General features: G+C 47.3%; 3 protein-coding genes across 3 annotated transcripts; 2 read left to right on the top strand and 1 right to left on the bottom strand.

Annotated features, from left to right (window-relative positions):
- Nucleotides 1-1,354: 1,354 nt before the first annotated feature.
- Nucleotides 1,355-3,948, top strand: F4822DRAFT_423911 (uncharacterized protein; the record flags this gene model as incomplete). The annotated part of the gene is made up of 2 exons (XM_051460057.1): nucleotides 1,355-1,387; nucleotides 1,447-3,948. 2 exons carry the CDS (start codon nucleotides 1,355-1,357, stop codon nucleotides 3,946-3,948), a joined length of 2,535 nt encoding a protein of 844 aa, XP_051319217.1.
- Nucleotides 3,949-8,501: 4,553 nt separating this feature from the next.
- F4822DRAFT_423910 (bromodomain and PHD finger-containing protein) lies at nucleotides 8,502-12,186 on the top strand (the record flags this gene model as incomplete). The annotated part of the gene is made up of 3 exons (XM_051460056.1): nucleotides 8,502-9,947; nucleotides 9,999-11,026; nucleotides 11,085-12,186. The coding sequence occupies 3 exons, from the start codon at nucleotides 8,502-8,504 to the stop codon at nucleotides 12,184-12,186; spliced, it is 3,576 nt and encodes a 1,191-aa protein (XP_051319216.1).
- A 1,031-nt stretch (nucleotides 12,187-13,217) lies between these two features.
- F4822DRAFT_423909 (glycoside hydrolase family 16 protein) lies at nucleotides 13,218-14,476 on the bottom strand (the record flags this gene model as incomplete). Its single annotated transcript, XM_051460055.1, has 2 exons — nucleotides 13,218-13,503; nucleotides 13,620-14,476. 2 exons carry the CDS (start codon nucleotides 14,474-14,476, stop codon nucleotides 13,218-13,220), a joined length of 1,143 nt encoding a protein of 380 aa, XP_051319215.1.
- Between the last annotated feature and the right edge of the window lie 567 nt (nucleotides 14,477-15,043).

Here is a 15,043-nt window from a genome sequence, read left to right as displayed (position 1 = left end):
GAGATGTTACGGAACTTCTAGATGTAAATGTTTAGGGGAGGCTGCGAAAAATAATATAGCGGGTTCGGCGGGGTGCGATACCGCTGTGGACTGCTGTAAGTCAACGATAATCAACTATAATCCAGTGTAGCACCTGCTGCAAGATACTGCGGGTTTACTTAAGAGACAGGCGCTAGAATCCCATAACGCTACATAACGCTAACACCAGGTGTACCAGTACTCGGTACGCCATTTTGCCCCAATTCGCTTGTTCAGGTGGACACCGGTACCCACACTTGACCGAGAACACCCCAGTAGTCGCTACCCACCACACCAAATTTGTAGGGGCTTGGCATTTTGCATGTGGGCATGGGGCAGGCGGCCGACCCCATTGATCAATTTTAATATTTGGTATAACTCTTTCCATCTCCCCAGCCGCCGCGCAACCTCCTCTTCGTCCTCTCTTAGCTTTTGCTAGCACTTTAATATCAACACCCTCTTTTTCTTTTTTTCCTGGGTGATAGTGCCAGAAAAGAAAAAAAGGTCGAGAGAAAGAAGATAGACAATATACTTGTCTTTTTCTTCCTTGCTGTCGCTCTCGACTCTCCTATCGGCTCTGCTCTTTTGCCTTTCACCCCAGGCACGAGCATTCTCCCTTTAATGGTAATTAGTAGTTTTTTTACTACAACATTCCAGAGACGACCTCTTTTCGTCCGAGGGGGGAATTTTATAATAAAGAGGTATGTGAATTCTCTACCCTATGATCAAACTTTCACATCCCTCGAGCCCAACCCCTCTTCAGACCTGCCTTACCCGTATTGTGTTGCTTTGTGTGTTTTGCCTTGGCTGTGACGCCGATTATATTTCGACTCGACCAGACCTTTTTCGTTATCTTGGCCTCTGATACTCGTTTGTTCGTGCTGTGATATTATCTCCGTGACCCAAATGCGCTACCGGATCTGTGGAGTCACTTTACTTGCCGCCTGCTGGTTTTCACGTGGGGAGTGTGGTTGGTGCAAACGTACTGAGTCAAGAAAGAGTCTTGATTTCCTTCGAGTCATGGATACACCCACTTCCCTTATACGCCTTGTTTCACACCTAGCTAGTTGCTTGTTTTGTGAATGTTTGTAGATAGGCTATACAGACGTGGACAATGAAACCAAGTTTCGACTACCGACACTAACTCTCCACTCTCTATAGTCCAGACAGGTCATTTGACTAGACAGGCACCACGCGGGAGCCTCTTCCAAATAGAAGAACCGGTCCTTTATATCCAGGAGACGCCTGCCAGTCTCCCGAGATAATACATAAGATCGAGTAATATCGTGAATCTTATCTCAGACCATCCTCCATGTCTCCCGGACGATAAAGGAAGATGGATTCAGAAGACGGGGAGCTGTACGTTAAGGTATGGTGGTCTATATAATATAATATTGGATGTTGGAGGTCCATACTAACATATAAAAGCGCCTGGCCGTTTATGTGCGGACGCACGAAAAGGCATTGGCCAACGCCTTACAGTCTCGAAAGCCATCTGGCCCACGACATGGCCCTAGTCAAAGCGTTTCCTCTATCCAGGTCCCAAAATCACCGACTCTACCTGAACGGCCTGCCACCTCCGCCTCATCATCTAGCCCTCTTGCAACAGCACTATCACTCGGCTCGCTGAGTTTAACATCTAATAATGTCAAATCAGCGAGGCTGAGCTTGACGCCGCATCATCTATTCTATCTGTTATCTCGATTTGAGGAGATCGGAATACACGTTGGACCTATGAAGGTGCGCCTGGAAAACCTACATGATACCTCAGCCAACTACGTTTCGTTCTTAAGCTCTTCTCAACGTACGAAGAGCCGTGGCTCTGATGCGGTATCAATACGTTCTGTATCGAGCATTCGAAGTGTTATGTCGGGGATGTCTGCTCTATGGAACAGCTTCGGGATAGGATCCAGTATATCTGCTGCTCGGATGGAGAGACAGAAAGCCGCCCTACAATCGGACCTCAAGTACCTGTATTCCGCATTCACCAAGATACCATGCCTCCGACTCGCACCGGACTGGCGAACGAAGCTAATCAAGGGATACGAGGAGTTCCCTTTCGATTCAGCAGTTCCCTTATACGTTTTCAAGAATCTGCAGGCGTTGGAGGTTAACGGTGTAGACTTCAGGCAGTTCTTTGGTTGGGATCGCATGGCGGACCAAATCCGATCTCTCACCCTGAGACGTGCCAACATCGAGGATCCAGCTGATATACTCATCGACATTGTATTGGACGATATGGACAAGAGGCGGCGTCGGTCTTCCAAGACACAGTCCTCTCCTACCGGCGCATATTCCCATGTATCGAACCCAAGACGTAGCCCAACGATATCATACTCGGACCCTCATAGGTCCAGTGCCATGCCAGAGTATCCGGGGCGTCGATATTCGGTAGCGGACATACACATAGGATCGATGAGTACCGAATCAACTGATAGCACATTAACCCAGGACGCCCGGCGCCCTTCTGTCTCTAGAGTCGAAACCGATGAGCCAAAGTCAAGCAAGTCGCGACCAAGAAGCCATTCTCCTAACCGCCCCGGTGCTTCACGTCATCACACTACGAACTCGAGAGCTTCGCATAAGGTGAAGCGTTCCGGCTCTGGTAGTTCGCATTCCAGCTTGTCGGATTCATGGCATAACCCACGAAACAGTGCATCCAACCTCCTGGCTATGGGCATTCTCCCAGTCGCCAAGTGGCGATTCCTGAGGCATCTGAGCTTGGCGGATAACTCCCTAACAGTGATACCCGCAGCTAGTCTTGCTCCTTTGGCCAACACCTTAGCTTCTTTGGACCTCTCGACAAACCTCTTTACACAAATACCCGATAGCTTAGCAACTCTTACCGCGCTTCGTGCTCTAAATCTCTCCCATTGCATGATCGACTCCTTACATTCCTTACTCCGAAATCCTCTCCCGGCTATCAGTGCTTTGAACCTCCGTGCCAACCGCCTCCAGTCGATCGCCGGCATTGAGAAACTCTACCCACTGGAGAGGCTAGACCTTCGAGATAACCGCTTGACCGACCCAATGGAACTAGCTCGCCTAACAGGAATACCTGATATCCGCGAGATTTATGTCGAGGGTAACCCATTCACGCGGACCCATAGGGATTACCGGATCACAATTTTCAGCCTTTTCCGTAATACTCCAGGCTACACAGAGGATGTTATCATTGATGGCTCAGGCCCTAGTCTTTCCGAGAAAAGGTACCTTGTGGACCGCGTCGCTATCCCCGCTGCCGTCCCGGTGGTAAAACCGGTGGTGCCGGAAGTCCCTGCTGTAGATGTGAGCAAGCCAGCCATCATTTACGAAGCACCAAGGGAGCCTGCGGTCTTGCGTAAGGAGCGACCATCTCGTCCTACTCCCAAAGCAGTAGCTAGTGAGGTCAATACTAGCTCGACGAGACGTCGACGTACTCCGAAGCGCAGGATAGTGGACCTAGCTACGAACGATCGTGCCAGTGATGCACAGAAACAACATGACGATATTGCTCCTGGTTCGCCTGTGGCAGTAATCGAACCAGACAGTAACTACCGTGTGTCTCAACCCCCCGAGATACAAGAAATATCGCCAAAGATCATCCCCGAAACAAAGTTATCCGGCCCCATACATCTACCGGAAGTACCACGTATCGATACTAGCCCAATTTTATCGCCCCCAACATCATTTATGAGCAAAGAGAGTCCAAGTATATGGGGAGATCCCCAAGATTGGAATGTCAGTGGCGAAATCTACCGGCAGAAAATTGAAGCTCTACGAGATAAGGTTGGCAATGGATACCTAAGTGTCCTGAATGAGGAGAGTTGGGAACCTTCTCGACCATCATTCATCACTGGGGACTTTAGTCCTACTTCGACCATACGGCCTAGCCTTGCTACTCGTACTCCCAGTGCGCAAGCAATTCCCAGTGGTGGCAGCTTAGGCTAATCACCCTTTTCTTTCCGCTTTAAATGCGGCCTTGTTCGATGGCATAACCACATACCCTTTTGTGTGGATTTTTTGACACTACCACCCCATCATCGCATTGTGTTATTCTAGTCATATTTGTTTTTGGAGCATAGCGTTTCGGCGTTCGACGGAAGGGATTCTTTTTTTTCGGTTTGCATTGTTTACGTCTGTGGTACCCCCATAGTCTGCATTGTTTTTCGCTTTATTATAGCCCGCAGATGCGGGTGGAGGTCGCCATGTCTCATGAGTCGTTTTGGTACAAAGGGGAGGAGGAACGCAGGTTCGCTTGTAAAGAAAGAGATTTCGGCGCGAGAGGCCTTTAGACCAAATACCCAAGTTTGGAACGAACAAGAGAGAGCATGCATGCAGAAGTGTGTTTATGGTTTCACTTTTTTCGTTACCCATCTCCGTTTATATCCATGCTTTCGGTTTTTTATTCGCCCTCGTCAGGCGTTCGAGGGTTACGAAAGATCCGGTTCATCGCTTCCATGTTTTTAACTCGGCTTCTTCTCGTAGCTTGAGGCAAATGAGAACCGCGTCTGACCTTTTCTGCGTTCGATGGCCAGGAAAGGAAGGGTAGGGATTAGGATTGCCCTGTGTGCGATGGAAGGAAGGAAGGATGGTTCATAGTAGAACGAACGGGTTGCTTCCCTGGTGGAGGGGACGGTTAATGAAAAAAACATGCATTTCTCGCTGTCTTCTGAAATATTGTCTTGGTCTTGTAATTGTATGTGACTACTGCTGTTACTGTGTATTGTAGTGAGTTGTCCTGGCCGGCTGGGCTGTTCACGTGTAACTACTTATGAATCATGAATTGGGGGTATTCGTATTGAAGTTCGTTAATAGGATTATGAGAACACTTCGTTATTGTTAGACATGCTATATGTGTGATGTCCCATAGTAACCTCTACCACATATCGCCCCAACACAGTAGCAATGTACTTAGGTACCTAGGTAGTAGGTAGGTAATAGAACTTCTTGATATGGTGCCAAATATTCACATCCATTTCTATCTATTTCCGCCTCGCAGGCGACAGTTGAGTTCATGCTTCTCTACTCGTCTAAAATTCAGATGCTCAGTTATATAAATTCAGAGACTTGAGGTAGCTTATTATTTAACCTAATTCTGGATTGGCAATGGTCTGAAGTTGCTGTTCGCGAGGCGGCAGCTGTCAAGAGCATCACTTGCTCCGTAGTGTCATCCCCTACGAATACTAAAGGATTTGTCCCATATAATAAGGGATAGTGGCTATACTCGACATGTGCTCGAATTTTTTGTTCCGACGCCGGTTGTGTGTGTCAGGTGCTCTATTTGGCTCCAGTCGCTTATAGGATGTTCATATCTCGTAATACAGCGGCTCGATGCGCTCATGAGCCATGTATAACATATCGCCGTATGGCGTTCAAGTAGAGGCGGTCGTAATGTATGATTTTATGTCGAGTCGTAGTTAAGAGCGAAGTGTCTAACCCCTACTCATGGTGGTAGGTACAACAGGCCCATGTAGAGTATTTGATCTTGACCTTGACAAATTTCCAGGGAAGTACGTAGATTGATTACTTTCGGAAGAGTCGGTCTTAGTCAGATGGATCGATGAGTGGTGGTCGGCGGGTCCGATGAGCAATGGTAGAGCGTGCTGTCAGCAAGGGGAGGATAAGTTAACATTACTGTGGTGCCTAGGGAAGATGTAAGGACCTCCAATGTTAAATGATTGTTGAAATTCCAGGGTTTTCCTAGGCAGGCCCTAATTGTCATCAAGGTTTATGAAGGTCTATGCGTATACTTCCTGGTAATCTATCGGTCCATATCTTTTCCACTGGTCGGGTTTTGTTGCACGCCATGACGTTTCTGATGGGTTTCCCGACTTGATTCTCGAAACCAAGGATAATACGACTTCGGTTAAGTGACATCTTCATACCCTCGAAACTAAAAGTTTTGCTTCGCATTTCAAGTACGTAGGAGGTGCTATATACAGTAGTGCCCAATATCGGTTCCACTAAAGCGGAGAGTTAGGTGTTACGCCTGTTCACTACGTACCTAGACTCACAGATATCGTGGCAACCGGATCTAAATAGGCCCATATATCACGTTGGCGATTTAGTCACCGACTTTCCTGACCGTAGGATGAGTTGACATTAATCAGCCTAGAAGCATTATGAATTGTGTACCAAACTAATCGTATCGTAGTACCAACTTACCGCTAGCAACTTTCATGCCCAATGTCTTTTCTTTTTCCAGACAATCTCGCCCTTCACGAAATTTGAGTAAGACGCCACTTCGAGTCGATACTGGTATATCCTAACGCCCAACATTTATTTCTTGAACTTTATCCAGAAGACCCGGATTGAAAAGTTGGATAGAAAAATTTGCGGCTTGTCGGATCTGTCTGCCAAGGCAAAGAACTCCCATGCCTTCAGAATTGGTAAGACTCAGCGTCACTAAGACTTATTAGCGAATTAAATGATTAAAAGACCCCTACGTTGAATATGATTCGGTGTGAAGATAATTAACCCTTGGAGAACGGGTTGGAAACTCCACATTCGGGATCTATCGTCGCAGGATCCGTTCCCAGCGCCCCTATAATAAAGTCTCGCACAATCCTCAACAAGCAAGGGGTCAAAATGCGGTAAAATAACAGCGTCATCTTTAAATATCGCCGCAGTATATCTTAATGACATTAGTGGGTATGGACTAGAATTTTATAAATGTAAGCAAATTTGGGAGTGGTTTAAAGGGGTTTTATCTTCCGCACTTCCGAAGTTACCCTCTATCGCATCGATGCGTGAAGTCATAAAAACGAATAAGAATAAGAAGGCGGGTACAAGAACTTCATATGAATATCAACCTCAGTTTAACGTCCGATTGAGTTAAAATATATATATTTAGTTGGGGTTGCGCAGTGTATGGGGAGTTGGCATAGAACTTGCATGCGCTATCGGCCGGAACGTATGCGAACAAAACATTACGAGTAACCAAGTAACCGACGATCAGGGAAAGAAAAGGAAAATGAAAGAAATGCATCGCGATATTATAAAGGGTAGTATGCGGCGTGGGCCGTAAGCCCAACATGGCCGACTTCGAGACCAATTTTCTGCCTAACATGCCGAACACGGAATCTCGGATCTTTGAGGATTTAAGAGCGCACAATGTCGACATTGGCGATCGCTTTCGCGCACGTATAGAGTAGTGTTTTGATTTTTCTTTTCGGGAAAATGGCAAGTACCGGAGTAATTCTAGTTGCAATCGGTTAACTCGGAGACCCATAGCCGATGAAGAATCGAACGCCTATCGAAGACTGAACACAGATCTCAAATTGACACTGCGGATTTCGCGATCTCATCGTATCTATATGCATGTGTATGTATACACGGCATGGGCCAGGCCGAGGCCTAGGATTGACCTGACTTACATGTAGCTCGGTAGTGTCATCTTCAGGAATGACGAAAGAGGGAAAAAAAGGGAAAGGCCAAGCTACCACTGCGGCTGCGGGAATGACGGGAATGACGGGAATGACGTGCAGACCCGTACCTACCCAACTGGTATGACGCACGGAAAGTGGGAGTTGCTTGATCGGAGGGAAGGGACCTAGGGGTCTAGATCGACAGGAACGACCCTTTGGCGAAACAAGGGCGCTATGGAATTAGCACATGGTCATGACTGGTTCAAAAAGATTGAATTAAATGGCAAGCTCGGTAGGGCTGAGTCTAGAATTGGAAGCTACACCCTTGAGCTGATGAACCAATGTGTGAGACCCCACCCCTTTTTAGGATGTGTGTTTGTATCTGATTGGTGCGCAGAATCTATAGACCATCTTTTTTTTTTCTCGAGGACAATATCTCACTTGCCTAGCAACCTTATTTTTTTTATTTTCATCCGAATCTCTTGGCCAACAATTAACATTTGTGACGAAAATATTTTCCTTCAAAGGAAAATGATTGATATTTTCGACTATGAATCACTAAAACTATTTCGCAGGACGGATATCTTCAGTGACAGGTCTATTTCCGACAATTGAATCTACATTCGATATATTCGCATATTAATATGAATTACTCGTGGACATAGTAAGCTTCGTCCGAAACAAGAAACGGTGATACCAGTGGAGAAAGATCTACGCAGGATAAGTGGCTGATCCAAAGATTCGGGGTAGTTGCAGCTAAGAATGGTCCGGGGTGGAGAGGGGCTTCTTAGCGCTTACATAATTGTGGCGCGTTAAACTTTTCCTTTTAGGGGCTAGACCCAACACCTCCAGCCGACTTCACCAGCGCGTCCTGACTGCTTTTCGCCATTTCTCGACGACATCTCCTCAACCACCACCTCTCTATCCGACACTTTTGCCCAGAAACGATTCCACGAAACCATCTAGTGTCAAAACAAAATATCCGACATATCCAACTGACACTCCTCAAATGCCTGTTTCCCGACCTCGTCCGCTTGATAACGCCCCTCGCCTCCTCCTTGCGACGCGCTGATTAAGGCACCTCCTATCATCACCAAATTCCTATAATTTAACGATTTTAATACCCCAGAAGTGATGGCGCCCGCCCCGAGGACCCCTAGAACGACTGGGACTTCGCGCCCGCGAGGTCGACCGAAAGGCTCTATCAACACTGTGCGACGCGTTCGAGACGGCAGCATTGTAGCTGCTACTGAGCCTCCTTCCAAGCGACGACGATATGCTGCTGGTGGTCCTGGGGGTTCTAGTAGATTTACTGATCCTATGGGCAACGGTCAAGATGGTCCAACCGTTGCGACTACCGGCCGCTCGAGGGCGCGGCACAGTTCGCAAAACGGTGCGGCATCCCCCGCTATATACCCTAGACGCGAACGTAGCACCCGCACCCGAACCGCAACTCGAGTTGAAGTAGATGACGAAAAACAAATAAGCTCCGCAGCTGCAGTAGCCGCCGTCGTCCAGAGTGAAGGATACAAACCCAGAGAAGAGCGTGGTTGGGAGGAATTTCACCCGAACCTTGATATAGACGCCACGTTTATGATGTTTCATGCCGAAGATGTGGATGGAACCGCGAAACCTGTACCTGAGACTCCCTCAGCAAAAATTGCTGGCATGGATGACAATGATATCGGTGGCCTGTCGAAAGATCCAAATGCGGCATCAACATCTTTCCTACACACACCTAATGCCACAACAAGCAACACTGTATCCCTCAATACACTTAATACAACTCCATCTAGAAGACGTGGCGGCCGACTATCACGGGGAGATTCCTTATATGCTACTCGTGGGGATCAGCAAGTGGCACCAAATACACCTACCCCACTCCCTATCCATGGCCAGAACACTAAAGAGAAGCTGGATCTGAAACAACCCTCATATAGAAAGACGGATCGCATATTGCTTTTTGAGAGTAAGACTTTTGGGCAAGCACGATATGTTGAAAAGGCAATGATGAATGTCGGATACCAGGAGAGCGACAACTTTATCCGACCGGATCGAAAATTGATCAAGGCAAGCGATGCCAACATTGAAGACGAAGCCGACCAGGCTGCTGCCGTGAAGGTCGATGGTGAATCCTTGCTTCAGCCAACAAGTAATCTTGGCCGTGTCGAATACGATATGGATGAACAGGATGATATGTGGTTGGAGACGTACAATGCACACAGAAAATCACAAGGCTTAAACCCCGTCACCCGTGAGGTCTTCGAAATTACCATCACTAAAATTGAAAAGGAATGGCATGCCTTAGAAAAGAGAATACCGAAACCTAATCCTAAGCCGCCGCAAACCCATAGGCCCCGATCTAGTTCAGCCGCGGCCGTTAATGGCGAGCCGCAGGCCGGAGAGGAGCAGGATAGCAAATGCGCGATTTGCGATGATGGAGATTGCGAAAACACGAATGCAATTGTGTTTTGTGATGGGTGCGATCTGGCGGTCCACCAGGAATGTTATGGTGTTCCATTTATTCCGGAGGGCCAATGGTTGTGTCGAAAATGCCAGCTCATTGGTCGTGGCATCCCAGTCAGTTCCCCTAGTCCCGCTCTGCTCGCGCCTTGTACTAACAATTTGTAGACTTGTATCTTCTGCCCCAACTCGGATGGCGCTTTTAAGCAGACCAACTCGTCAAAATGGGCGCATTTGCTCTGTGCCATGTGGATCCCGGAGGTTACGCTGGGCAATCATACCTTTATGGAACCCGTCATGGACGTGGATAAGGTCCCAAAGAGTCGCTGGAAGTTGACTTGTTATATCTGCAATCAGCAGATGGGTGCCTGTATACAATGCGGTAACAAGGCATGTTATCAGGCCTTCCATGTGACCTGTGCCCGACGCGCCCGACTGTTCTTGAAAATGAAGAACAGTTCAGGTGCCTTGGACGTCCTTGATGGTAGTACTAATCTTAAAGCACTCTGCGACAAGCACTGCCCTACTGAGTACGCAAAGGAGAACGATGTAGTTCGCGCTACTAAGAGAGCGAAAAAGTTCTACAAGAAAACCATGAAGGATCGCATCTGGGCCAATAGCCAAGCTAAGGCCATGTCTATTGCAGCGTCGCACCGGAATGCGATCACCGAACATCCACCGGACGAGTCACAAATGACTGGAGCTAAATTGTCCGCCGTCCTCGGGGATAAAAAGGGACAAGCAGGAAAATCAATATGGAAGCTACCGTCTGGGGCCCCCGTGGTACCACAAGCCGTCTTCGAGGTGGTCGAGGCATCACTACAGCGCTTCAATTTCCTCAAGCGTAAGGAATTTGTGAGCGATGCATGTCGGTATTGGACTCTGAAGCGTGAGATGCGCCGTGGTGCCGCACTTCTCAAACGTCTACAGCTGCAGATGGAGACCTTCTCTTCTATGGAGCTTACGCGACGTAACTTTGCGGCCATGGGTCCTTCCGGCAAGGCTCGTCTAGACAGAAGGATTGATTTCGCTCTAGCCCTTATCGAGGACCTAGAACAGGTCAAGGTCATGTCGGAAGCTATTGTTCAAAGAGAGCAAAGCAAGCTCGAGGCGGCTGAAATGGAACAGGAATTTGTCGACACATGCTACTTCCCGGTTCATAAGATGCTTCCACCGGTTATAGAGAAGGCCATCGCGTAAGTTATTCAGCTGCCGATAGATACTTAGTAGTATACTAACTACTTGGATCACCAGGCTCGACAAGAATTTGTTCCACGAAGGACTCATGAAATTATCAAACAGGATTGATGAGCGTTACTACACCACAACGCTAACCTTCACCCATGATCTCTGCGAAGTAATTAGCACCGGGGTTAACGCCGAACCCAAGTTTCTAGCGGAATTACAGCAGAAGATCGTCCCAGTCACACCAGCGGCCTCCAAATCCGACTTCTCTGATTATCGGGATCGGAAGAAGCTTGGTAAAAGAATTCTTAAGTCGATTCAGCCACAGCTAGAGACGGCGCTGCGTCTTGAGGCCGAAGCAGCACACAAGCCGTTTGAGAGCATGAAACAAGAGTTTGAGTCCATGATGGAAGCAAGTCTTGAGTTGCACAAACAAGCTGTCAACCATGAAAATGCTGAAACTGAGCGAAGTCAGGATGTTATTATGGTTGACTCATCAGCTCAAGAGATCACAGTTGGCGGTGAAGCCGACAGCTCTACTCCTACAAGAGCGACATCTGGTGATGTCCCCATGGCTGAAGCCGGCAGTCAGTACGACGTTGCTAGTAGCAGTGGTAATATTGAAGTTAACACCTCCGGCCTTGAAAATGACGAAATGGACGGTGTTCAATCGACCACAAATACCACATCTGACCAGGGTGTTTCAATTGTCGATGGGAAACCAGATGGAATGCCAACTGAAGGCGTACAATCGATGGATACGCCACCAGCTACAAATGGTTACGTGGGCGCGGCACCGTCGCTGCAGCCTGCGCCACCTACCCCACCCCAATCAAATGGTAGTCTAGGTCACCAACCCACTGATCCCCTTGCCGATGGTGGCGTTGTGTGGTACCTACAGGATTTTGAACCTAAAGGAACATCCGCTATCCAGCAACAATGGCAGGGTCGAAATGCTGTCCGGAGCCTTAGTGAAGCGCTCACTGAGATCGATGACGACGAACTTAAGGGCCTCGCCGTCGAGGTTCAGGAAGATAGCATCACGGCATCACCAGCTAATACTACCGAAGTCGTGGAACCACCAGTGACCCCCGCTGTTGCCGCCCCCACCCCATCAAAAAAGAGCACTACAAAGGCAAAGAAGCGTAAGGCGCCTGCTCGAAGACGATAGTCGCCCGAAATTCTTCTAAAAAATTTAATATTGTACGAGTAGCTGTGTGATTTAGTTTTACCCATTTTTTCTTTCCTTTTCTTCCCAGATAAACTGTATCTGCAGATTCGTGGGACCGGCTCGGGCTAGGTCGCATCATCCCCTTCAAAGGACCAATCGATAAATAAACCAACCACCAATTGTTTCTATGCTACGCGAGCATTAAATACGCGATAGGGCTTTGTTTTCTACAGCAGGAGAGGCAAGGGAAGGGATGGAAAGGGAAAGGAAGATGAATTCACTATTTCGGAGTTTTAGGGGAAAGGGAAGGAAAGAGAATCCTCTGGTCTCTGGTACATTATTGCGCTACTATCATCGATCCGTTTATTATTTACTTATTCGCCTTTTGCAAACAGTCAAATGCTAAGGGTTTTATTTACTTGACCGCTTTTGTTTCTCTTCCTCTTCATATTTTGGCGAGTACCATTTACATTATTCTATCTAAACTAAAGGCGCTTGAGAATCGGGTTCGGTTCGATCATAAGTGCGCTGTTTTTACTTTTTTTTTATTGTGCTCGGGTAGCTTTCTATTATTTTGGACCGGAACCGGCTCGTTCTAGATGGTCCGCGACGGTCGAGGTTGGCTCGAAGGCCGGCCTTTGAAAGATGGATGGTTTTGTTAGTCTAATATAGTCTAGCTCTAGTTCCAGTTTTTGGTTCTAGTTCTAGGACATCCCGTATATTCTTGACAATCGAATCGAAGGTTTTATCTTGTTCATAATATCTATGTGTTTTTGTTGGTTTTTAAGAATTGGATATGATAGATGACCGAAGCAAAGTAACGTTGAAATAAATGTATTCTCTAAAGTGGGCGCAATCTATTATAGCTCTATAATCTCTAAGAGCCCTGTAGACATAAGACATCAGACGTATAAAGTTACAGACGTGACATGATCTCAAATTCCCGATTCCCAATAAGCAATTTTTCCTCCCCTATCCTTTCCCCCAAATTTACACCCCCAAGTAGAAAATTGATTAGCCGACTATCCCGTCTACCAAAAAGTCAAGGCTAGAGATAATACAGAAGCCCAGAACAGAACACCTCCGAAGCTTGATATTTTCGCAACGCTGCCTTGTAACACTACAGCAGTGCCGGTATCCTGCGTCTGATCGATGCTGCATACGGTATAGCATGAGTCGTCTCTTTTCTCGAGGTATCCTAGCGTCCGCTTGTGTCGAGAGCTTGTTGTTTCGGTTTTGTTGTAAACGAGTTCTATCCATTTAATTTGGAGTTTCGCTTCTGATCCTACACTCATGTTGCCAGTCCAAGACCCACCACTGTGAGATGTTAGCTTAGTATTCTCAATTCTAATAGTTTTGAGGGCATTTCTAGAACCCAAGCCCTAAGGACCGCATCCGCAGATAGAAAACTGAAGAATTGTTCAAATACGTACTCTGACCACGAATTAAATATAATCATACTAGGGTCACGTGGTGTTTGGAAGGATATCGAAGCGACTTCATTGCCGTCAATGAACCAAGTAGTGGCATCCGGGCTCCAATCCATTCGGTACACGGCCCAATTTGTCCAATCTCTCTTGTCCGGGATCGTAACATTTCGCGTGGCTTCTTGGAGATCGAGGCCCATAGAAGTATATGACGGCTGGTTTGTATATTGTACATAATCGGGAGGGTCGAGCGTTCTAATCTCCAGATCTGATTCTTGGACCTTAGCGAGGTCGGAAGAATTGGCCAGTTCTCTATATGTGAACATAGCGGTTACAGCACCTGGCGCGCCGAGGGTTCTCGCATACATTCTAACAGATAGAAAATGATAATTATGAATTTTAGACTCAAATTCTGAGGCTGATTGAAAATCTTTTAAGCGCGCCGTTCTCATAGTTAGGTATGTGTCTGAGTCGGCATTTTCGTCTTCATTTTTCTCGATATAGACATTGTTGGGTGAATGGACCATGAAGACGGACGCATCGCTCCCAGTGCTAGCCAATGCAGCAGAGTTATTCCAAGTCTGCAAACCCCAATTTTCAGTCCATTCATCGGAGACAAAGTAATCGCTGGTCGCGTCGGCTTGGCTACTGTCTTCAGGGGTCCCGAGGAGGGCGGGTACCCCAGCATAATTCGATTTATCCCGAAAATCGAAGAACTTGTGACTCGTGAAATAGTGGCTGCTGCTTCCATTGGTAAGAAAACAATCACATCGATCGCTGCTGATCTCGGGATAAGCTGCCAGTGATAACTGGGCTAAGCTCGAGGCGACCATGACTGGCCGGAGGAGTTTTGGGTAAGTCATGATGGTGTCCTTTATCCTGTGCCCAATTGTGGCCCAACTCCAATGTTTACCCGTGTGTACAGTGTATATAACGCGTTAAAGCTTAAAAATCCGCGTAAGTCTGTGTTGACTTGAACGAGATAGCTTAAATCTGGAAGGAAAACGGTATACTCGAGATCACGTGTGGTCGAAATGTCGTATACCTAAGAAAAACATTATAAAATCGGTAGTGGTCTGGAAGGGCTAGAGAAGCGAGGAAATCCGGACTGAAGGAGAAGAGGAGAGGAGGCATAAATTATTTATCAACTAGAAATCGTCACCCCCAAACAAAGGAAAATGTTGACCGAGACACGGACACATGGATGAGATCATCCAAGCCTTTGCGAGGAACCCTTCAGGGCCGAATAATAAGTAGTGATTACGTGTTGGCGCGGAAAGGGAAGCCGCGGAAACGGTGCTATAGTCAATGGCGTGAGCATGGCCTTCTCGAAGTATCAGCGCTAAGATTGGGGGGCAGGATTGTTGGATCAATAGTATGTGTTATCAATGCACATCACATTCGAAAACTTGAGGCTTTATGTGTGGGCT

Source organism: Hypoxylon trugodes, assembly GCF_022578975.1.
Source record: "Hypoxylon trugodes strain CBS 135444 unplaced genomic scaffold F4822scaffold_1, whole genome shotgun sequence".
NCBI classification, from domain to species: Eukaryota; Fungi; Ascomycota; class Sordariomycetes; order Xylariales; family Hypoxylaceae; genus Hypoxylon; species Hypoxylon trugodes.
The sequence above is the reverse complement of the archived record's forward strand: the minus strand, read 5'-3'. Positions and strand labels throughout refer to the sequence as shown.